We start from the raw sequence: 25,753 nt of genomic DNA, 5'->3' as shown, positions 1-25,753 counted from the left end.
CGGGCTCCTCCACGTCCACTTCCGGTTATCCCGCTTGCGGAAGAAGGTACTCATTATCAGCAAATATTGCGTTCTGCAAGCTTTACTAATAACTCCCCCTTGCTATTCCTATAACCTACGCCATATTCCCTCACTGACTTGTCTCCACCATGCTTCTTGCTTACCCTGCATTGAAGTCGCCCATCAGTATAGTGTAGTTTGTTTTTACTTTACCCATCGCCGATTTCGCGTCTGCACAGAAGTTTTCGACTTGCTGGTCATCATGACTGGATGTAGGCGCTTAGGCCTGCGCGACCTTCAATTTGTGCCTCTTATTAACTTTCACAACAAGACCTGCCACCATCTCGTTAATGCTACAGAATTCCTATATGTTACCAGCTATATCCTGATTAATCAGCAATACGACTACTAGTTCTCGTCTCTTCGCTAAGCCGAGGTAGCACAGGACGTGCCCGCATTTTAATACTGTATGTGCTTCATTTGTCCTCCTAACCTCACCGAGCCCTATTATATCCCATTTCATGCCCGCTCATTCCTCCAATAGCACTCCTAGACTCGCCTCACTACGTAATGTTCTAGCGTTAAGCGTTGCCAGGTTCCAATGGCGGCCTGTCCGGATCCAGAGATATGCAATATACTACTGCAGAACGCTTTATTACTCAGTGACACGGTGACTTATAGAAGTCAAAGGTCCGTCGCGCCCAATATTGTGCGTGGATTCGTCTGCAAATAGGCTCAGCAGGAACGTACAGCCATGTAAGCAACACGCAAGAAGATGCGGGACGTTGAAATATACAACGTACTTCGCCTACAAACATACAGCTAACCAGAAGTAGGGTATGCGTTGAGATTTATTACTGGTCACCATCACTGCCTTCTCAGTGCCATCGAGATTGCTACAGTCGGAAAGTGAAAAAAAAGATACGGCAGAACTCATCTAACGATGACGGTCCACTGTAATCCGAGTAGCATTCGAGCAATGCAGCGAAACTGTATTTATGAAGTCAAGTTCATGTAACAGCTGTAGTTGTCATTGTGAGACATCTATTGCTTCGGCTATACGTAAGATAATCCGGTATTCCACCATGGTACTATTGCATTCGTTTACCAAGGTCACCTTAATGAGTTTGACGGCTTGACGACGACTGTGCGGCGTCGACGCATTGATGGCGATGTAATGGCGATAAGCGCACGTCCTCGATGGCACGACCAATGCGATATGAGAACAACGGCATGACGACCACGAGACGGGAACTTTCAAACGATTACGACTGCATAACGACGACAGCGTAAAGATGACTTGGGCACATTGGGATGGTGAGTAAACGATAGCGTGATGACAAAGGCATGACCGCGGACACATGATAGCGACTATCGAGGATGACTGTCAGGAGTGACAAGCGTGAAAAAGGAAAGAAGACGAGGAAGAAAGAGTGGAGCGAGCGCGTGGAGTCGCCATCTTGGAGAAGGGGCGCGCGCAGAGAAGGACGGGGTGACCGGGCGCAGCATTCCAAGAGAAGACGGCCGGAGATCGCCTGTCTGGGTCCTGCCCCAGATCTTAGGCGACACATCGACGTCCCGCCTGAGTACCAGCCTCGGCGAGCAGATGTCCGACGTCCCTGGAACCACCGCTGGCCCGGACCTACCTGCTAGGACACGTCAGCGTTGCTGCCGCTGAACGTAGACGCGCGGAGGCTGGCTACAGCCAGTCACCATCCCGTCCGGAGAACCAAGCTGGGCCGGCGCGCACCGGGAGCGCCAGCCGGCACGAGCCCCGCTCTGCCGGAGCGCGACAGCGCCTCAGGGACCGTGCCGTCGTCACGTCGGCTGGGGCATCGGTGACGCCGGACACTGACAACGACGGACGACGACCAGATCGCATCGACAGACCACAGACCGGGGGACGCCGATACTCGCGTCGAACAGTACCGGTACTGTAAGCGCTCCTACTACAGTGAATAGACAATCGCCGCACAGACGTTTGTAAACGCAGTAGTGTGCGCGGTAAGCTTACTAAGGGAGGACGCATGCCGTGAGCGATAAGTCGAATGTTACCGTGTTTTCCTGTTCTTAAGAGTCCATTTTGAATGAATGTTGTGTGTGCTGCACCTTGCGTTCCTGTGTTCCTTCCGCTCGCTCAAGCAAGCGTACCAGGCGTTAACATACGCGTGACAACATTGGCGAGCCTGCCAGGATCCCTTTAACTTCGTCACGTGCCTCGGGGTGTATTGAGCAGCGGAATGGACCTTGAACGTTTGATGACGGCTGGGAGTGCCGCGGGCATGTCGGCTGAGGCCATAATAGCACTATATCACGAGGAACAGAAGCGATTAAGAGAAGAATGCGCAGAGGCGCGAGAGGCTGCGAAGGAAGATGAGGAGAGAGCGAAGGCAGCTGCGGAGAGAGCGAAGGATGCGGACGAGCGTGCGTATAGGAATTTGATTTTGGAAAAAGAGCTTACAGAAAAGAAATTGCAGCTGCGCATGTGTAATAGTGGAGAAGAGGCAGGAAATAGCTCATACGTGGTACCTCAGAGAATAGCGACAGTGTGTCCCCAAAAGCTAATCGCCCCCTTTGACGAAAGGCGAGATGACCTAGATGCCTATATACAACGTTTCGAGCGAATAGCAACTGGACAAGGCTGGCCGAAGAGTGACTGGGCGACGGGATTGAGTATGTGTCTGGTGGGGGAAGCGTTGGCCGTGTACAGCCGGATGTCAGCGACTGACGCACTAGATTACGACAAGGTAAAGAAGGCTCTCCTACAACGCTTCAGACTAGCGGCCGAAGGTTTCCGGGATAAATTCCGAAGCTCCAAGCCACACGATAACGAGACAGGCCAGCAATTCGCCGCTCGAATCTCCAACTACTTTGATCGTTGGTTGGAGATGGCTAACATAGAGAAGACATTTGAAGACTTGAGGGACAACATGATTGCAGAACAGTTCCTAGCATCATGTCATCAGGGCGTGGCAATATTTCTGAAAGAGCGCAACTTGAGGACGGTGGCTGAACTATCTGAACACGCCGACCGCTATTTAGAAGCCCAAGGCCAAAAGAATTTGGGAAAGGGGAAGGAAGATAAAAAGACGCCAGATGAGAGAGAACAGACTCGAAGTACAATCAAATGTTTTATGTGTGACAGGATAGGGCATCGGGCTGTGAATTGTCCCTTGGGTCGGACTCGCAGTTCGACGTTGAAGTGCGATGGGTGCGGACGGCATGGACATGCAATACAAACCTGCCGAGCTAATTCTGAAAATAAGACTGCCTGTGTTGTTGCGAGCAAAAGTCACATCGAAGGTGACAGGACACAAATGGAGCTGGAGTACAGCGACAAGGCAGGCGCTGTCATGACAGTTCCGAGGTCAGAAGACCCGGAAACCTCGATGCCAGTAGTAGTGGGAGTGCTGCAAGGACGAAAAGTGTCAGTACTCAGAGACACCGGGTCCAACATTGTTATGGTAAGGCGATCCATGGTGTCGGACAGAGATATCACCGGTACAGCAGCACCAGTTCGATTGGCGGATGGTACAGTAAGGCGAATGCCTATGGCTCGTGTGTTGCTTTTGACGCCCTATTATTGCGGTTGGATTGAAGCCCGGTGCGTCAAAGAACCGCTGTACGACGTCATTCTTGGGAATGTGCCAGGAGTTATAAGAGTGGATGATCTAGATCCCCTCTGGAGTTTTCCCAGTATCCAAATTACAAGTAGGACGGAGCATGAATCCACCGAAGCAAGTGGCAGAGACAACGGAAGAAGTTCGGATCCGCATACCGGAGAAGCTAGTATATTGTCAGTAGAGAAAAGCACAAGGAACCAGGATAGGAGAGATGTCGGTATAAAGAATACTTCAGGCACCGGCATCGATATAACCGCGACAGAAATGAAGAAAAGGCAAGAAGCGGATAGTACTTTACGACATTATTTTGAAATGTTAGGGAAATGGATTCAGAATAAGAAGAGCCGGGTCGTATATAAGTTTGAGAAGGTTGGAGAATTACTGTACCGAATAGCCAGAACCCACGATGGAAGAGAACCACGACAGCTAGTAGTGCCAGCGAGTTTACGACGAGCAGTCCTCGAGTTGGCGCACGACACTATTAGGGCTGGACATCAAGGAGTAAGGAAGACGACCAGCCGAGTATCAGAACAATTTTTTTGGCCGTGCATGCAAAGTGACATTAAACGGTTTGTGCGATCTTGCGACATATGCCAGAGAACCACATCAAAAGGATTGGTATTAAAGGTACCTCTAGGGACCACGCCTATTAGTGAGCAACCATTTCAAAAGGACGCAGGAATGGTAATCGCAGAGTTGGTTGCTGGAAGCCCATACCAAGCAGACATCCCAGCAACAGAAATTACGCCTCAGAAGGCGAAGATAACAAGCAAACAGAGCGTATTTGAGAAAAGACGGACTCAAGAATTGAAGAGCAATGGGCGCATCATCGCTTTGTCCGACCACTTTGACAAGCCCCGGGCATGCAGGGCTGGGTCCCTCCCCAACTCCTGGTTTCATCTAAATCATTCTACTCGAGGCAATGTCGCGATGAGACGCCAGCGTCGAGAGTCAGGACTAGTGCACAGCTTCTTGTCTGGCTGTATCGATGTCACACAACAACCGGTAGGCAGGAGTACGCGGATTAAGTGAGTGAACGTGACACGAAGGACATCACTAACTTTGCAGAATATGTTCATTTACGTGTTTACTTTGTGAATATGTTCGTATAGTGGGAAACAGCTTGCTGCGCATGCATATAGTGTTTAGAGCTTCTGAGGAGTCTTCCTCAAACACTCGCGGAATACAATGTCTTGTGGATGGTGCTGTCATTGACACTGACGTATCGTTAAGATTTGGCAGAAATGTACGTGATGTGCGCGTGGGTGTAGTGAAGTGCGGTGAAGTGTAGTGATGTGTGAATGAAGAAACGACGAAGTGAAGTTACATGTGGTGTAGTACAGTGAAGCGCGGTGAAATGCAGTGATGGGTGAAGAAGTGGCGCAGTGAAATTATATGTGGTGTGGTGAAGTGGAAGTGCAGTGTCTCTGCAAACCCAGTGGTGACAAGCAGTGAGGGAAGTTTTCGCGGAGCGAAAACTCGGAAAACAAGGGGGCCATTGTCAGGAGTGACAAGCGTGAAAAAGGAAAGAAGACGAGGAAGAAAGAGTGGAGCGAGCGCGTGGAGTCGCCATCTTGGAGAAGGGGCGCGCGCAGAGAAGGACGGGGTGACCGGGCGCAGCATTCCAAGAGAAGACGGCCGGAGATCGCCTGTCTGGGTCCTGCCCCAGATCTTAGGCGACACATCGACGTCCCGCCTGAGTACCAGCCTCGGCGAGCAGATGTCCGACGTTCCTGGAACCACCGCTGGCCCGGACCTACCTGCTAGGACACGTCAGCGTTGCTGCCGCTGAACGTAGACGCGCGGAGGCTGGCTACAGCCAGTCACCATCCCGTACGGAGAACCAAGCTGGGCCGGCGCGCACCGGGAGCGCCAGCCGGCACGAGCCCCGCTCTGCCGGAGCGCGACAGCGCCTCAGGGACCGTGCCGTCGTCACGTCGGCTGGGGCATCGGTGACGCCGGACACTGACAACGACGGACGACGACCAGATCGCATCGACAGACCACAGACCGGGGGACGCCGATACTCGCGTCGAACAGTACCGGTACTGTAAGCGCTCCTACTACAGTGAATAGACAATCGCCGCACAGACGTTTGTAAACGCAGTAGTGTGCGCGGTAAGCTTACTAAGGGAGGACCCATGCCGTGAGCGATAAGTCGAATGTTACCGTGTTTTCCTGTTCTTAAGAGTCCATTTTGAATGAATGTTGTGTGTGCTGCACCTTGCGTTCCTGTGTTCCTTCCGCTCGCTCAAGCAAGCGTACCAGGCGTTAACCTACTCGTGACAACGACGCAATGACCACGACAGCATGACAACGGCGTCGTAATCACGATTGCATGACGACGTAATTGCGATAGAATGATGAGCGAGGAAGTAGGTCGATGGATCAACAAAGGTGGTATGACGAAGTCGGGATTACGAGAATGCAATAGTGCTATTGAACTGACGACGGCAAAACGACAGCATGACGACAATGAAATTGTAATGGTACGACGACTGTGTGGCGACGATAGCGTCACTGTGATTGTATGACCAGTCTGATATCGAAGGTAAAAAAGCCGTCGATGATATGACAACGAATACATGGTGGCGACTCTAGAAGGACGATGCAATCACGACGATGACATGACAACGGTAGGAATGCAATGGAATAGCGAGTGTAAGGCCACAGTTAAAGAAAGTCCAGCTATCAAGTAACGTAAATATTTTTGGGATGTAGTTAGACCTTCTTTAACTTTTAAAGTTGCCTTTGAATGATTTAACTCGTGATCCTTGACACGCATGCGCACCTTTCCTACTCCGTTTTTGTGCGCGTGTATTTGTTTGCTTTCAAAGAAATTTTTCTGTTGTAAGTAAATGCCTCGTCCTGTCTACTCGCTTCGTTCTCGCCTGTGTGCGCTTTTACATTTTCATGATCGTAAATATGAAGGACATTTCCTGATCACGGGCACAATCATGGCACGAACACTTGCGTGTGAGTTGTAAAACTTATGAGAGCGGCTTAGAGAGGCGCCGAAAAAACTAATTTGCCGTGCGCGTGTCCCTCATGTCAAAAAGGGTTCTCCGTCAGGCATGACATCGCTGTGCTTGCTTCGCTTCATTTGAGCGAATGCAGTGTTGCAGAGTGTGGAGAGGCTGAAGGGCAGAAGTGGAGAAGGAAGAAGTCAGACTATAGTAGCCGTTCTCTCGGAAAGCCAACGGTCTGTTTTCACTAACTTTAAATTAAATTAAGGGGTTTTACGTGCCAAAACCACTTTCTGATTATGAGGCATGCCGTAGTGCAGGACTCCGGAAATTTCGACCGCCTGGGGTTCTTTGACGTGCTCCTAAATCTAAGCCCACGGGTGTTTTCGCATTTCGCCCCCATCGAAATGCGGCAGCCGTGGCCGGGATTCGATCCCGCGACCTCGTGCTCAGCAGCCCTACACCATAGCCACTGAGCAACCACGGCGGGTAAAGTCTGTTATCACTACAGGCTGGGCCTTAGTATGCAATGGACATTACTTTATTAGTGATCTAGTTTCTTTAAGTGCACTCGTATGCCATGGTCTATTCTGATTTACGCGGAGTGAGATTGTCGCAGCTAGTTGTGCAACGAGACTGTTAATTTGATCTTGGAAAAACAACCAGTTTTCTTGTATCGAGCCATTTTCAAAGCCTGATCCAAATGTCTGCATATTGCAACTAATTTGTTGTTTATCGAGGCTTAATTTTCCATAACGTACAGGCAGATGAATTTCTGATGTGACTGATATACTGTAGGTTAAAAAGAGAAAATAGCATGCATATGAGTGTTCAAAGCGACGCTCACATGCGACGAGCGACGAGCGTGCCAAGCGTCCCCACTTTGAGCGTGTAAAGCGACGCTCAAAGTGGGGTTCGCAGTGTGCCATCTTGGAAAGGTTCTGGCAGAAGCGGAAAGCGTTCAGATGAACGATGACAGGCGACGGAAGAAGAACTGTCAGCTAATAATGCACAAATCGAAAGGGGTGTCTTCGTTTATCACAAACAGTTGTAGTCGACTCTGCAGTTCTTATAGTTTGCTGTCACCGAGCTTCTCGTCATAGATAGTTGGAGTAGCCGATGCTGCTCTGATGTTCCACGGCCACGGAAGATCTTTAACGCCAGATTCTCGTACGGGTTCGTTGCTGTAGACGCGAAGGTGAACGATTGGACCGAAAGTTGGTATGGTAACGCAATTTCGTTGCAGCATGAACAACGAGGGCGTAGACGAGATACACGCCCTTGTGTATGCGGTCTTCTTTGGCGCTGCAACAAAAATATGTTGCCAAGACGAGGTCGTGAACTTGGGCGGCTATCGCGAGTGGCGAAGCATACAGAACATGGTCAATCTTTTCTATATGCGACAAAATCTGAGCGGCAACGTAATGGCTCTTGGCCTGAGCCAGCCAGACCTGAAGGTACGTGGGTTAAAACTTCGTAAGGTAAACGGCCAAAAAACACTTCGCCCAACATTTCTTCACTGCACGGCTCGGTCTCACTGCGTTGTGTAGCGGCCATGGTCCTTGATAACCACTCTTGGTAACCACTTTTTTGTAGGCACATAGCCTGAAGTAGAAAATTTGGCATACTACAAGTGATATTTGCACAGACGGCCGAAGATCAGCCAACGAATGGTGTTCTCCAGCAAGGTGCCTCAGGGGAGCTTTCGGCGATGCCAAGCCCGATTCTGTTTTCGCGCAGGGCTGAGCACCAGCCTCTTGGCTCACTGTTATTATGGCCGGTGGCTTTTCTCTTCGGCTTTCTCTAGCTGTTGCGGTGTCATCAGCTAGACTCTAAAAGACGTACCGGAACAGATGTCTGTTTATTGCTTGGTTTATTAGATTGTCGGCCTTTGTAATTGTAGTAAGAGGGCCGAGTTTTTCAAGGATAAGCCACATCCTTTATTTGAACAATTGCATCGTTTTGAATCACATGATTTCGAAACGCGATACGGCTTCTGAAAAAAAAAAAACGGAAACGTGATGTCTCGCTGTGGTGGTCGCGGGATAGGAAAAAAAATTGGTGACGCGCTCAACACTATGGTGCCGCAGTCTAACACATGATGACTCTCAACGAAAGCTGCTGGAGTGTCGAAACATCAACACTTGTATTGTCCTTCACTCGCTCCTGCGGATTCGTACCAGGAAAGAAATGAACCGGGCCTTCTGGACTCACATATGTTGAAACCCAAGCAAAGACGCTTTCACTATCCCTCATTTTAATGTAAAAAATGCTTCGACGCGATTCGTTGACGGAAGCGCGATCCTTGTATTGCTTTAGAGCCTATGGCACCACGTCGCCTAATACGCCGTAAGTGCCGCGTGCTGCCACACGTAAACCATTTCTGACTGCCGTACGTACACCATGGTATCCTTCATGTCGGAAGGCACGGTGATCTTGGCACACGTTCATGTGCTGTCGCAACTTAAAATGGTTCGAATAATGATGTTTTTGTAAGCTTAGCAAAATGCACTTCTATGTTATCTTGAGCAAATAGCTTTAGCGGACTACGCCAACGCCTGCAAATGCGTCCTGCTCTACGACCCCTTTTTTGAAGTTGCGACAGTGGTGGAGGTGCTGCACCCTACAACTCCATGCGGGCAGCCCCTGGTCGAAGCCTTACACCCAATTTCGAAGCTCCACCTCTCGTAACGACTCCAGTGCACCGTTTCAGTCACTGCTTGCTCGGCCTGAGCCCGGACTTCCCTCCTGTTGCGACTCTCACCAGCATGGCTACATCATCGGCACTTCTCCCTCCTTCACAAACGGCGGCAAGCCTTCCCCAGGTGACTCTTGGAACACCCTCGCGTCCCCGAAATATTCCACCGCAATGGTTTGGAGATGTCGAGGACTGGTTTGACCAGTACGAACGCGTCGCTCTGGCAAATCGCTGCAACGGCCAACAAAAACTCGCCCATGTTTATTCCGCGCTAGAAAACAGCGCTCGTACATGGTACACGAATAGGGAAGCCAGCTTCCAAACGTCGGGCAATTTTCGTCGTCATATGCTCGGTACATTCTGGAACTCGGACTGGCGAGATTAAGCGCAACAACTTGTTGAGCTTCGGGTACAGAAACCCAATGAAACCGTCGCCATGTATGCGGAAGATACGCCTCCTCTATTTCGCCGAGCTGACACCGATATGACCGAGGCAAAGAAATTGCGTCATCTCATGTGGGGAGTTAGAGAACCACTCTTTGCCGGTCTTGTACGAAACCCGCCAACAACGGCCGAAGAATTCATCAGGGAAGCGACTGTCATCGAGCGGGCGCTTCAGCAACGTTGCCGCCACTTTGACCGCCAGCCCAACAACATGCTAATCAGCTCCGCAGCTCAGATTATTGACCACACTTCTTAATGGCACCTGATTCGGGGCATCCTGCATGAAGAGGTTCGAGCCCTCGGCATTCCTCCTGCAGAGTCGCTAGTCGGCTCTTTTGCCGAAGTCGTGCGCGAAGAGTTGCAGCAAGCCTTCTCCTCACCATCCCCATGTTGCGAATGTAGTACCCCAAAACGCTGGCACGGCAAACAGCCGCACACGTCCTAGCAGTCTTCGGTTAGCGCTTGTCCTTGTCACCTTTTTAGTATCCAGTGTCCACTCTTGCGCTAGTCACTTCAGCATGGAAAACCAAATAGCCTGGTCTCACACTCTGTTTAGCATTCTGGTGGATGGACGTTACGTCACCGCACTTGTTGACGCTGTCGCAGACTTCTCGATTATGTGGCAAGCGCTGGCCCACCGCATTATGAAAGTGATGACGCCATGGTGACGCCTATTGCTCACGCAAGCCGTTTCGATTGCTAGAGGCGTACTCGACATGACTCATAAGCATGAGGAAGTCCTTCTCACGAACTTCAGCAACGAAAGCCGTCAACCCAGAAGGGAACCGCAATTGTGTATTGCGGCGACATCACCCAAGTAACAGATTGTTTCGCTCTACTAGAAACGACCATGCCGTCCTCACCACCTTTGTCTGTCGACGCCAGCTCTACCCTGTCGCCTTCGGAGCGGCAGCGCCTATTAGTGCTGATGCACCAGTTCGAAGGTTCCTTTTCGACTACGTCGAAGATCAAAGAAACACCGCTGGACAAGAACGGTATCATCAGGGATCATACTACGCTGCCTATTTGACAAAACCCCTACCATGTAGCTCCAAAGGAACGCGCAGAGATTAAAAAAACAAATGAAGAAGATGCTCAGGATGGTGCGATACAGCCTTCGAAAAGTCCCTGGGCATAACCCGTGCTAATAGTCAAAAAGAAAGACGGCAGTTTGCGATCCTGCATCGATTACCGCAAATTAAACCAGGCGACGAAGAAAGACGTCTACCCGCTGCCACGCATCGACGATTCGCTGGACTGGCTGCGGCATGCTCGTTATTTTTCATCAATGGACGTACGAAGTGGGTATTGGCAGATCGAGGTCGATGAGACAGATCGTGCCTTCGATCTGCCTTCGTGACCTCCGACGGTCTTTAGGAATTTAAGGTCCTTCCTTTCGGTTTGAACTACGCCAACGCCTGCAAACGCCTCCTGCTCGACAACCGCGTTTTTGACGTTGCGACAATATGAAAACTTCATAGCTTTCAACTAACGCAACCATGGACTTAGCTAGTGGACACGGCAGCGACGACGCCCCAAATACTAGCCTAGACTGGTTTCAAATGAAAGCTGAGTGCAGTTAAGAGAGACAAACTAGAGATGCGTGCGCAAAACAATGAAAGCAGATGCAAATCGTGGCAAATGTGCTCGGTTAGTCGCAGGAATGGCGTCTTCTGATTTAAGATATGGTAAAAACATGCTTAACGGACACTCCGTGGAATAGAAAAAGTCATTTTTGCAGAGTTCCAGCTGTGTAAATTTGTGAGAAATTTTACGCGAATATCTAATCTTCTCTCTCTCTCCTTTCGAGGAGTTCATGAATAGCAGTAAAATCTTTAATTTAGAACGCGCTTCACGAGGAAACAAAATTCTCAGTATCCTTCCACTTTGTGATGAAGGATGACCAGCCAAGTTGCGTATGTGGGACCCTCAATGGCGAACTGCAACGGCCCGGCGGTTCATTAGCTTCGGGAGCGGCCCACGCATGGGGAATGCTTTACGTCTGCTTTACCTCCGCCGCTGGTCTGCCCGGTATTGCACTACCTTCGGGATCGGCCCATGTATGTGGCGTGCTTAACGCCTGCTCCACCGCTCTGTCTTCGGGATTGACCATGTATGCGCAGTACTAAATGTCTGCTTCGCCACGCCGCGTTTCGGCCCGGAACTGCACTATATTTGGGAATGTCCAACGTATGGGGAGTTTTGTGTCGTCACACGGACGCCACCCTGGGGAACTAGCCCAGAACAGCTTCGCTGTAAAAATGTCTGGTGCATACTTTGCCGTAGCTCGAAGTCCAATATTTACCTGATAAACGAAGTGAAACCAGAGACGTTTCCTTCGTTGCCTCAAGGTGGACGAAAAGGGGAGGGGGGCACACTTGACATGCTTTTCTGCCATCAATTGAGTGCCGGCACGATTCGAAAAGAGAGGGAGGGTGGGCGTTTTCTTTTGCATCCGCCATTGAATGTTAGCCCCGAGGAGCTCAATGTGCCTATCTATCGAGATATATAGGGTTGTGCAATTTTACATTACGCAGACTCGAGTGCGATAAGAACGGTGCCGCGAAAGACACATATAGGCACTTAAAGGAAACAAAACCAAGACGAAGTTACTGACATAGTATTAAAAGATCGTCTTGTTTACTTTTTTGTTGGCCAGTGCTTTCGCCACTGAGTGGCTTCACGACGATATAATTGCTTCAACGTTAGTCTTCACTACCACTTCTTTGCTTAGTTTTACTGCTGTTGTTCTTCTTGAGAGATGTTTATCAATTGAAAATATACATGCGGATCTACAAGTACGATATATTGAATGGTTCTTTCTTACGTACTGGTATTCCATTAACTGCGTAAAAATCAATGTGGTCATGCATACCGTTTCATTTGAAATCAAAGCACCTGCAAGGCCTTCCGTGGAGCTGCAGTTGAGCGTTTATAAACGCGAATATGATAATGGCATGTTTGTGATGTTTTTTGTTTTTGCTTTATTGTCGAGTGTTGTGAAGCTAGTCTTATTGAATTGAAGGTACTCACATCCGGGCATAACTTGAGCGCTTGTCTGCTATATTCAAGCACGCTTATACTACTGAACTTTTACCCTTCATTTGTGAAACTCAAAAAGCATCGCAGTCATGTATTTGCATGTGCTTGCCTGATGAGCAACGCGATGCAACACAGTCGTTGCACTAAAAAAAAAGTATAGGAGCTGTTTGTTTTAGCTTATCGAATTTTTGTAAACGACATGCGGCATATGGCACAAATCTACTAGATGTTGGATCGCAATGCGGAACCTGAAGTTTCATTTACAACTCCTTTGGTTAGGCTACGGTCGCGCGCATACGTTCCTGGCTACAAAGCCAGCGAGCTATGTGAAATATTTCGCGTGGGTGTCACGTACCACTTTCTGTTCTCCATTTCTCGTGACAGCACACGCGTTAGGGCACATAGCGACAGCACTTGCGCACTAACCCATTTCTACTAAACCAGATGCCCAGGAATGGAACTGAATCACAGACATTAAGAACAGTCAACCACATGACTGAGATTCGCGTATGTAACGGCGTATAGCCACGTGCGGCCGCCGGATGGTTTCACCCATCGCTCCTAGGCGAGAAGTTCGTGGTGCTTTGCGTTGGCAAGAATACCAAGAACTTACCGTTGCCAAGAACGTTGCTCTTTCCCCATCACCAGAAAATTAGATGAAATACTTGTTTCCTCCAAACAATTACACTGCCTATAGTTCTTATATTGTACCTGCATTGCGATGTCTATAGTGATTGTTATATTTTCTGGCTCTGAAAGGTAAATTATCTTACGCAACTGTATGAAGATTTGTTGTGGCGCCTTTTTAACGTTTTACTTTAGTGATGCACTATGGCAGTGATAACGCAGTGAAGCATCGCTTAAACCAATAAAATATATAGATGTAATGTGCATGGACACAGTCATCACACACTGCTACGCATTACCCTGTTCCAACAAGAGTCAGAACACAGGCATTGTTGTGCCTGCTTAATTCCATTCCCCCATATATCGCAATTTACGAATCGAAAGCAGTTATACTGTCAGCACATCCACTTGGAACGAATTTCAAAACTACAACAACAGCTATGAAAAAAGTGCTGCTAACCATGCGGTAACAATGCCATGTTTTCCCAATTGCTTAGTAAACGAAATGCATTCTATGCGAACAACATAATAAATAATTCTAACAGTAATGTGTTTCATCTGCACTCAGCAAACACATGTCTCGAAACTGGAGTCCTCAACATTCGTTTCCAGTGGATATGGCTTGCAAAGTCACTGTCTACAGTTTGTAAACTTCAAGAGGTAACTCAAGTTAGTGAGCTCAGAAGTAATTAGTGGCATTTTCCTAATTAGAAGAATAAGCATATGGATTTCTCATTCAAATAATGTGTGCCTTTTAATTTGAACTGCACTGAAGAAGCAGAATTGAGCTGCATAAAATGCAGGATCTTTAAAAAAATTGTTGAGGATAAAAACAACAGGTGTGCAGAATATTTCAATAAATTCAATGTTGTCATTTTTAAATGCCTTATAGACTTCCGTTCATGAATGCATACAATACGACCGACAATAAAAAGTTTACTAGAACACAAAACTGATTTTGCTCACCCAGAATAGGGAAATATATCCATGAACTTCCCACAATAGGCAGCGCTGGAATCTTTGGAACATCGCTGAAGGGTTTCGCGAATGTCAACCGATCGGCACAGCTGAGTGAAGTGACGCTGAAACGCAGTTTAGAAACTTGAAAACAAGGCGATATTCTCTGCCTTGTTGCCCTGCACGCTGCGCTGAGCGACATCCTGGCTCCGTTCTGCGCTTCAGCTCAATGCGGCCGCAAGTGCCGTCGCATTCGGGCAGATTGGCGGGCAGCTGCGCGTTTCCAGACGAGATGAATGTCACTATCGGCGTCAGGCCATTCACTTTTTATAACACATGAGGACGACGTTGTCCCACGGATGTCGCTGCACCACTGCTGCTGCTCGCGTTTTGTGCGATTTCTGTGATCAACAAGTTTAGTGCTCGGACTCGTGATGGTGACGGGGTAATTGGCGTCGCAAGGGCCAGGTATAGTCAAAGAGCACCGAGAAACTCTTCCCGCGTAATCAATGAAGAAATGAAGGGCTAATGGTAGATGTAACGTGACTTCAATATGGCCTGAAAATCTATAACTGTAAACTATCCAAAAGTAAACAGGACGAGGATTTTTAAGTTTTATATAATCTTGAAGGATTGCCTGTGGCAGATATAATTTTTGTCGTTGAGCTGGATTACTTCAAGAGGCGGACATTACTTGCATGAGAAATCGAAACACACATTCAGCCAGTTAAGAAAAATTGACTAATTATTTTCCTAATAAATTCCGTTACGGCACACAGTTGCAGTTTACGAATTGTAGACGGTGAGATTCTAAGACGCATCCACATGAAATAAATTTCCAACGTTACACCTGTTTCGAAGAAATATCTTCTAAAATGTGGCACGAAATACGTGGGCGTTCCAGTTACTTTTGTGCTTCGATGCCTACAACCGTGCTTTCCTTAAAAAAAGCCACAGATCTGCGCGCCACGCGCAGCACAGCCACAGCGTAAGCTGGAGTAGCAGCTCCATATGGAGCTCCATTTTAGGCAGCACGCACTACGGCGTTCTTCGCGGCGAAGTCACGTCGCGTTGTCTTCACGAGAACAATTCGAACTGTCCGCCCGGCGTCGACGGCGAGCTGTGGCGTATGCTGCCGCTTGTCCTGCTCTCGGCAGATGCGTTAGCTGAGCCCGATGTTGCTTGGTTGCAACCCGACGCGTAGCTCTACGAATCGCTTCTTAAGGTTCGTCGCCTGCGAGGAGGTGCCACAACGGGTAGCCAAGAGTAGACACAGGTATCCAAACTACATGGCGCATATGTGACATTCCTTGAACTGTGGCACGGTACGTTGCTGTTGATGATAATGACGGGTTTACTGGCATCCCCTGCGAAACACGATGGTTCAAAGCAGTCACATAGCCTGCTTGAGTGTACCAGATAGAGTTAAATGTACCATGCAACTGCTATATCCAACCGCTACATGTCGGTGCACCTGAAGGAATCTAACGGAATTGCAATGCAAAGTTTGCACCCATCGACGCTACGCGGCGCGTATGTAAAATGACACGATACGATGATAGTGATAGTGTTAATTTAATGACATGCCTTTGAAATGGGACGATGAAAAACAGTCACCTAGCCTGTTTCAATAATCAGGTATGTCATACATATCTTTTATTACATTAAGACTTACACATCTCTATAACCTTCTTTTCTTCCTAAAACCTTCTTTACCTGCCTTGTACCGCTACCTGTGGATCTACTACATGGTGTTCTATCTGGTGCAATAATATGCAACTGCAATGCAACCCTTGCACGTATCGATGCTAGGCGGCGCGCACGTTACATCGCATGTCTCTTCGCGCACTAGGACGTCATTGTAGGACATGTCCCCGCTGCATGCTTAGAAGCGCTGGCTTGCTTCAGTGGCAGAGTAGGTGATTCCCACGGCGTGAATGCCGGCGGGAACAGGGTTTTCCTTTTTTTTTTGTGACACCCGGCGATAGGCGCTACGCACACCGGACAGCGGCGGCTGCGGTTACCATTGCCATCCGAAGCGGCTGTTGTAATGTGTCCATAACAACTTACGTTGCGAAAAGGAAGTGGACGAACAGTGAATTATTACGGCAAACTGGATGGCTCATACCTCGAATCGGGTGTCTTTCACAAAACCCATGACAAGTGGATACGCCTGACATACTCACCGCCTACAATTCGCAATATATGCGGTAAAGTAATTAATTATGAAGGTAATAAGTTCCTTTTTGTCAGTTGAATATGCGCTTCAGTTTTTCTTGCAAATAATGTCCACCTATGCGAACAACCTAGCCCAAGGACGAACTATGTCCCCTGCACCAGGTGACTTTAATTAAATATACAACACATAAAATGATCTCCCCGTATGTTTAGTACAAATATGACATTGACTGTGGTGAAGGCTGCTATCAAGATTAATGATATGGTAAAAGCTCATGCTAACATGACTTCTATTTGAAAAGCATAAGTTGTGCTTCTTTCAAATAAGCACTACTGCAATATCAGGATAATTGAGCCCAAAGGTCACAAGGCGGCGAAAATTGATGAATTACAAAGAGACAATGATAGAGTAGCAGCCGTCGTAATCAAGCCATATTACTGAAGGAGACATTTATGGAAGAACTGCAGGCTTTGGTTGCTATCGATGTTGCTATTTCATCAGCAGGCACATTAGCTTTGATTCGTCTGTGCCTAGGCACCCAGCATAGTATAACTACTCTACATGCATAAATAGTGCGCATGAGTTATTACCTGGAGTAAATTGTGGTGTTCTTGCGTTTTTGTAGGACAATAACTATTTAACAACGCCAAATGTGCTTATAATTCCAATTAGTATTTGTAGTTTTATTATTATATTATTTATGTACCACTTGCTTAAATCGGTTTATCACGTTATCACATCACGTTCATTTGTAAATGTCCGTTATCTATTTCAAATATACAAAAAGGCATCAATTTATCTAATACAAACAACGTCATGTGCGAAAGAGTTTGCCTTGAATGGTGGAAAGAAAAAATAGTAAATAATTACTTCACGTCTAAAAGGAACCTTGCGAACTTTAAAATATGGTCTCTTCTCAGGCAATACGGCGGTCTAATGCACTTTCTGGGTGCACCGTGGTCTTATAGTAAGAAACAGGCACAACAACGAAACAAGAAGGAAAAACGAAAATTAACAAATTTAACCATTGTTTGTGAAAATATTTATGGAACAACTTCTTATTTAAAAATTCACCGCCCCTTCCACTCCGTGAAGGGGGTCGAACAGCAAGTCTGTGTTAGTTACACCGAGTGTTACACCATGCAGGTCAAACTTCGCAAGCAGTCTATATTGTAAATCTTTTGTTTCACCATTCTTTCACCTCTTTTTCCCTTTTGCGGTAGGCAGCTTCTTCCTCGGGAGTGCGCGCTACTCGTGGTCTCCCCATAGTTGTAGCTGAGATGGAATGTGTGGAACCACTAATCCAAAGCTTCGTGTATTAGGCGCAAGGCCCACCACTGGAGATGCGGGCTCTGCAATAGTTCTGACGACTGGTTGGATTGGTTCGACAATTGACGTGGCTGCCGGCACTTCTTGCGCCAGGAAGAAGTGCCGCGCTCCTAGTATCGCGTTTCAATCGCTGTGCACTGTTCATTGGCCGCGAACTGTCAGCATGACATGTGCTTGTTTCGCGGCAGTGTGGAATCAATCGTCGATAAATTCGATGTAGATCTGGCTCGATCGGCGAAAATGCACCGTGTGACGACTGTAGGGGGAACTCGCGCTATCCAAGAGGTGCTACGGCAGTTTGAGTGTGTTATTAAAATATGCTGACACCGTCCGGTAGGGAGGCCACGAAGATGGTAAGACATATTTAGCAACAACCGATCGGCGCCTTTATCTATGTTTGCTGAGGCCGATGTGCCCAGCCAGGTTCTGTCCATGGCCATGCTGGTTGCGAGTAGCGCATGCGCTGTTGCATTCCAGAACATCCGTGCCGAAAGAGATCAGTTGCTGCACGCATGTGCTACAAAATGAGCGGTGAATTCGGCCTCACGTGAAATCGTAGCGTGTGCTACACTCTTAAACAAATGTACACCCTTTGGGCTGTACATTTGGCACGCAACGATAGTCGTCATCTGCTTTGCTTGCGTTTCCTTTCTTGGAAACTCGGCGCTCGCTACTTTCCTGTCGAGAATGCTCCGTCGGGCTAATAACGTGCATGCCGTTGGTGACTTGGAAGTACCGGGCTCGCAGCGCTAAAGAAAGGAAATGCGGAGAAGACAGATGGCGATTACACTTTAAGAACAGTTGCATCCTTTGGGGTGTATTTTCCGCATAACGATAACCACTATCTCTCTTGCCCGAATTCTCTTTCTTTAACGCTGCGAGCCCGGTACTTCCAAGTCACCAACGGCATGCACGCTATTAGCCCGACAGACCATTCTCGACAGGAAAGTAACACGCGCAGCGTATTGAAGAAAAGAAATGCGGGCAAGACAGATGAAGATTATCGTGGTGTAGCAAATATACACCCCAAAGGGTGTGAACGTTTTTAGAGTGTATTGTTGTCTGCCAAGATACGTCCCAAAGGGCGTAATTTTGCTTAAGAGTGTACTGTGAACTGTGTCCACCACTCACTGGGCTGTGTGTAACGGCGCTGGAGTCGGTGCGCGAAATTTCCTCGCTGGTTGCGCAGAGGATTCGCGTGTAATACAGCATTCTCACAGGGGAAAAGCGGTCGCCCTTACCCCTTTCCGCCTGTTGAGCTCTTTACCTGTCCCGCTAAGTCGCGTGGCCCCGTTTTAGCGAAGTCCGGCAACGACGACACAGGGTTCGAATAAACAGCTTCTCTGTAAAAGGGAGTAGAGAAAACGCTGCCGGAAGTGGAGAATAATTGCTTATGTCTTCAATGACGCTTTTACAGCTGTCAGTTGAGCCGCCTGACGTAGCCACTTCTCTGCTGGGCTTATGTGCGTGTTTTTCGAACCTTCCGCGGTGGCGCAATACGTCTGGAACCGCGGCGTCCTGCGCTCTACGTGGTTGTACGGGACTGGCCGGCGCGCATCGTTACGCAACTTCCCTAATAACAATTCGAGTCGAGTTTGCAGTTGGTAGAGCAGTAAACTAGGGATCCAAAAGAAGTGTGACTGTTCCGCATATATATATATTTCTCTATAATTCTTCCAGAACTAATTAAAAAACGCTACTAGAAATTTTTATTTTACACTTTCTCTTGTTTACTTGTTCTTGGCAGTGTTCTACCTGCGCTTCATTCCTGCGCAAGTCCGTTTGGTGGGGTTCCTTGTTTGCCAAGTAAAGGACACGCGCATCGCACTGTCGTACCTGTGAGGTACACCTTATTTCATTTCTCTTTTGCTGATTTAGGCGTTTTTATGGCGAACTGTGGGCGTCATACAAATTTGGACTACTAGGGTACTCCGCCTCATTTGCATAGAAAGGTTACCCATACAAAATACTGATGTTCAACTGCAAATTCTAGCTGAACTAGAGGCCATCAGAGAAGAAAACAAACGCCTTCATGAAGAAAACAACAAACTTCGCACGCAGATTGCAGAACTATACGTGACTCGTACTGCCACTCAGCATTCCACACCAATAACCGCACCCTGAATGCCATCATTTCAGAACGTTCTGAACAGATGATTCTCGCGGAATCAGCAAAACCGACAGAAATCGCACAAGTCGAGGAGAAAGTTGATGTACTGCAACGGCAGCTTGTAGCAATGCAACAAAGCATCCAGCAACTGGCAAGCGTTATTGAAGAAACACGTTTCGCAAAAGATAAGCGACCCAAGAAAGTAAGAACACTAGTACAACAGGAAGTAGAGCAGGGACACCCTGCCGATCCACCCGTCAGCCGGGACGAGTAGCAAAACCAGCATGAAATGGACAGCACGAAAAAATTTCGGGGGGGGGGGCTGAAGCCCCATAAGCCGCCGCCCCCCCTGGCTACGCCACTGTCACTAAGATGCAACAAGCACTTCATGCACTCAAACGAAACACCACGCCATGCAAGGACAAAATAAATAACAAGCTCCTGCGCAATCTGGATGATGGCACCATTCAATCTCTTACTGACCTCTATAATCATCACTGGGAAGCGGGTACACTACCAGCAGACTGGAAGCACGCGGACATCATACTCATTCTGAAGCCAGGCAACTTCTACAGCTTAGAAAATATGAGACCAATGTCACTGACTTCATGCCTAGGCAAGCTTCTGGAACATGTCACTCTGAACCGGCTTCAACCTTACCTAGAATGTAGCGACCCCTTTCCCGAAACAATGTTTGGATTCCGGCCCCACCTTTCTACCCACGACATCCTTCTTCAGCTGAAGGAACAAGTCCTTGAACACATCTCACCGCACAACACCGGAGCGATTTTAGCACTCGATCGCAAAGGCGCTTTCGACAATGTGGCTCACCATACCATCCTTACAAACCTAAGCCTCACGAACTGTGGTCGTAATACTTACACTTATACGTGCCTTTCTAAGCAACCGCACGGCCACAATAGACATTGGCTCACTCAGAACCCCGACGTTACCTACCCGCAACACAGGAACCCCACAAGGGGCTGTTCTATCACCCACCCTTTTCAATATTGCTATGATGAAATTACCTGACAAACTCAACTCAATACCAGGAATCAGGCAAGCAATATACGCCGATGACATCACTATCTGGACCACCGCTGCTTCCGAAGGAGAGAAACAAGACGCCCTTCAAGAAGCGACCGACGTCGTCCAGCAACATGCAAAAACAAGTGGTCTCCGGTGCTCCCCCGAGAAGTTAGAACTATTGGTCGTTCGACAGAAATCCCGAAGAAAACTCAATGAACTACCAAACATCACACTCACCCTCGACGACAAAGAAATACCCACAGTAAACCGCGTCCACATTCTCGGACTCCACATACAACAGGACGGCCGAGGCGCATACACCATCCAACGTCTCAAGCAGACCACCTTCTAGATCTTGCGAAAGGTCAGCCGTATCACCACCAAACAATACGGACGGAAGGAAGACGACATAATACAGCTCGTCCAGGCCCTGATAATCAGCCGCATCGCCTACGCTTCCCCGTACTTGCCTCTCACTCCAAAGGAGATAGATAAATTAGACGTACTTCTTCGGAAAGCCTACAAGCAAGCGCTCGGTCTGGCCCGGGAACAGCGACACTCATTCTTGAAGCCCTAGGAGTCCATAATACTATAAGAGAAATTATAGACGCCCACCTCACAAGCCAACGAGAACGACTAGCCCTCACACCATTAGGACGAACAGTCCCAGCGCGCCTAGGCTATCCCACACACAGCAAAGGCCACGAACAAGCAATTCATCTGGTCCCCAACTTCCGGGAGCACATCAAGGTAGCCCCTATCCCCAGAAGCACGCACCCGGAACATCATGCCGATCGTCGCCAAGCTCGCGCAAGAACTCTACAGACAAAATATGGCAGTCTCCCCACCACACTATACACGGATGCCGCGCAGTATCCCCAAAAAGCAGTCATGACGGCCAGCGTTGTCGACTATAACCTACAAGAGGTGGTCTCGATGACGGTGCGCACTGCCAGCGCCCTCGTAGCGGAGGAGACAGCCATCGCCTTGGCCATCACCTCTAGTCTGACCAACGAGTAGATCACAATTATTACCGACTCCCAGGCAGCTTGCCGTAGCTATGCGAGAGGTCGAATATCTTCAATCGCCCACCGACTCCTCAAACAAGCCTCCGAATTCCCGGACGTTGAAATAGTGTGGACTCCAGGACACGAGTCCCTCCGTGGAAATCAGCGTACGCACGCTGTAGCCCGACCTCATGCCTCTCGGGCGCCCCAAGAGAGGGATACGGACGCATCCATGGAGCCCGTACCTTTACAATACAACGCCATACTGCAACACCACAGATTGAACAGACGACAATACCCACCACCACACAAGACCCTCTCACGTGAAGACGCCGTAACATGGAGACAACTACAAACCAATAAATACCCACATTTAAGCAGACTACACGCAATCCACCCTACACTATATTCATACAAATGCCCTTTTGTAATGATTACGCCTCCCTAGATCACACCACATGGGCGTGCCCCAACGCGAAGGCGGCCCCGCAGATACCGAACCACACACCCAAGCAGTGGGAGGCCGTGCTGACTAGTTCGGACCCTCGTAACCAGCAGCAACTGGTGCGGCGGGCCCGGGAGACAGCAAGAACCGCAGGAGCCCTGGACTAAGCGCGCCTCCCGCACAAGCAGAAAGACACCTGCTTGTCCTTTCTTTTTTTTAAATAAATGTTTCTTCTCCTCCTCCTCTACCTTGGGTTGCCCCCCACCTCCCCCGAAAAAATATCCTGGCCAAGTGCCGGGTAAGAAATATTGTGCAATACCTTTATTCTTAGGCTCTCTGTGCGATATTGAATCAGCATCATTGTAGGTGTTGTTCAGTTGCTGTAAAACTCAATCAATCAATGAAGGAATCCTTATGTTCCGCCACAATGAGCGTAACTCTACAGGAGAAAATTCGGCAGCTTGAAGAGCTCCGGCGCCCTATACAAATTGACGGGGGTTTACAATTAAATGCAGTCAGTACGCGCATGCACGTCAAAATAAGGGTTATATACAGATATACAAGAAACCGGCGTATCAAAAAATTGATATCTACGAATGGTATTCAAGAAAAAGAAATGAAGAAGGTACAGACAAGGAAACACATATAATATGGACAAAGAAAACAAAATGAGCCAAAGCTGAACATCTTCTAATTGACATTGGATAACAAGTATTCACCATTGGATTAACAAGTAACTCGCAGCAAGGACTTTGCTGCGAGTTAGTTCGTTCATGCTCTTGATGCAAACTTTCACCAGCGCGTAGAAAGCGAGTCGAAAGACAAGGAACACGAAGAAAACTCTGACAGCGCTCGTCTGTGTTTCTTCGTGTTCCTTGTTTCGTCTCGTTTCATTCGCGCTGGTCAAAGTTGGCTTCAATACAAAATCACGTATTTAGACTGTGCATGTTGTAAGTGTACAAAGTAACAAAAAAGCCTACACTTTTGAATAAGCGACGAAGGAGCAAAATATTACACAATAAAAACCATTTCTCGAAACTGTGAATTTCAGCATTGCTACTCGTTCCTATGTAAAAGCTTAAAAATACTGTTGAGCTAAGATACATAATGTTGCAACATCGGGATTTGATATTTTGTGCTTGCGTGGCAGTGCAAAAGTGTCTTATAAGCCTAAAGAGTACGATGGTAAAAGCAAGGTGAGCTGAAATATATCAGAAATAATTGAGATGTTGCGCCTAACCTCATGCCTGTAACGAAGCGTAGATACTGAAAGCCGTAGTTATGTTTGTACCCAGAATAATCTCTCTAGTGGGCTATATGCATAGAGCGGGCTGTCGAACTCTCTCTCTCTCACTGTGTATATATATATATATATATATATATATATATATATATGTTGTGACCTCGTTTCAACTCAGATAAATTTCTACTGCAGCTAATTTCCCAATGCCTTCCTTGGCTCCATTCTCTGTTGGGTTTATGTGGTCATGATCAACAAAATCAAGCCCCTCGGTTCCCCTTCTTTTCTGGTTAATTCACGGCGAGGTTCTCGAATGTGCCAGCCCTCATGTCATTAGGCAGCATCCTAGGGTAAATTAGCCGCGTGTATACTCCCCTAAGATCACGTATTACGTGACGCCACCGAGCAAAATAGGATTTTTCACCTCCGCGCACCATGGCTCTCAGTGGCGCTGGCTAACTATCCTAGGGCTAGATCTAGTAAACCTAAATACCTAAGTTTCTGAACGCTTTCATATCCTTCGCTGTAGCACAATTGGTAGAACGACGCACGCGTAATGCGGTTGTGGTGTGTTCGGCTCCTACCCGCGATAAGTTATCTTTTCGGTCACTTTTGTTTCCCTTTTCCCTTCATTATTTTGCATATTTCAAGTTAAACTACAGCTTATTTCCCGCATGCTTGCCTTAGCTTCGTTGTCGGTTGGCCTCGTGTGGTCACGCTGAATGATATATCGAGCCCCTAGTTTCCCCATCTCCACATATATATATATATATATATAAATATATATATATATATATATATATATATATATATATATATATATATATATATATATATATATATATATATATATATATATATTGTGAGCATTATTCATACGCTTCATATTCTCACCTGTACATACTCATCATCACCGTTTTGGGGCCTGGTGATGGGGCTCTGTCTCGGGAGAATAAAGAAGAGACTGGCTGCCTAAACCTCGCCTCACAAGTGGTGGAGTGTGCTGTCCGGTCCCTTCGCCCTCTCGCTCCCGGTCTCTCTCCAGCTTCACCTACGCTACATCCCTGGAGCTCCGCTCGGGTCGCCGCCTCTACCAACTGCACTCGACCATGTCGCAAGACCAGCAGACCAGTACCACGACATCCACCTTGCCGACTCCTGCGGGAACCCCTTCTTGGACAGTCACCACCCCTCAGAAGGATCCACCGGTATTTGCTAGGCTTCCAGGTGACGACGTTGAAGACTGGTTGGAGCTATACGAGCGCGTGAGTGACTTTAACCACTGGAACGAATCAGCAAAACTTGCTCACGTCGCCTTCTACCTAACCGGAGTTGCGAAAACATGGTTTTACAATCATGAGCTCGATTTGGTCAACTGGAGCATCTTTAAAAACCAGCTACGCCAGATTTTCGCAAACTCGTCTGTCCGCTCCGATATCGCTAAGAAGAAGCTTGCTGAGCGTGTACAGCACTCAGGCGAGTCCTACACTTCGTACATAGAGGACGTCCTCGCCCTCTGCCGCCGCGTGAACACCTCGATGGCAGAGAGTGACCGTGTACGCCACCTGCTCAAGGGTATTGGGACTGCGGCATTCAATGCTCTTGTAGTGCTGAATCCCACTACCGTCGCCGACATCATCAGTACGTGTCAGCGTCTCGATGACCTTCATATGCTCCGCTTACACCCTGACACATCTGATTTCAAGGCGTCCAACGACAGCGAGCTACGTGCTTTGATCCGCTCCATCATCCGTGAGGAACTGCACGCCCAAGCTTCGTCAAACCCTCCTGAGGTCCATCTGACGCCTCCTGGTGGCGGCCTACGCCATATCGTGCGGGAAGAGCTAGCTGCCGTGACCTGCCCGCAAATCACGAGCCCGCACCCTATCCATACGCCAACGTACGCTCAGGTTGCCTCTATAGCGCCACTCCCCCAGCAGCCACCACAACAGGCACCTGCACCGCACATGTCCCTGAATCCTATCACTGCAAGACCATCGCCTGTTCCGTCTTATAACGCATGGAGCCCACCTCGACCGGTTTGTTACTACTGCGGC

At 48.2% G+C, this 25,753-nt stretch overlaps 1 protein-coding gene across 1 annotated transcript in view; it reads right to left on the bottom strand.

Annotated features, from left to right (window-relative positions):
• Positions 1–14,603, bottom strand: part of LOC135913436 (probable cytochrome P450 301a1, mitochondrial) — a 189,826-nt gene extending 175,223 nt beyond the window's left edge. Inside the window, exon 1 of the mRNA XM_065446008.1 lies at positions 14,367–14,603. Coding sequence (XP_065302080.1) covers positions 14,367–14,559 — 193 coding nt within the window. The 5' untranslated portion in view covers positions 14,560–14,603. The remainder of the gene's footprint in view (positions 1–14,366) is intronic.
• Between the last annotated feature and the right edge of the window lie 11,150 nt (positions 14,604–25,753).

The sequence above is a fragment of the Dermacentor albipictus genome, unplaced genomic scaffold (assembly GCF_038994185.2).
Source record: "Dermacentor albipictus isolate Rhodes 1998 colony unplaced genomic scaffold, USDA_Dalb.pri_finalv2 scaffold_15, whole genome shotgun sequence".
NCBI lineage: Eukaryota > Metazoa > Arthropoda > Arachnida > Ixodida > Ixodidae > Dermacentor > Dermacentor albipictus.
This window is presented reverse-complemented; position numbering and strand designations above follow the sequence as displayed.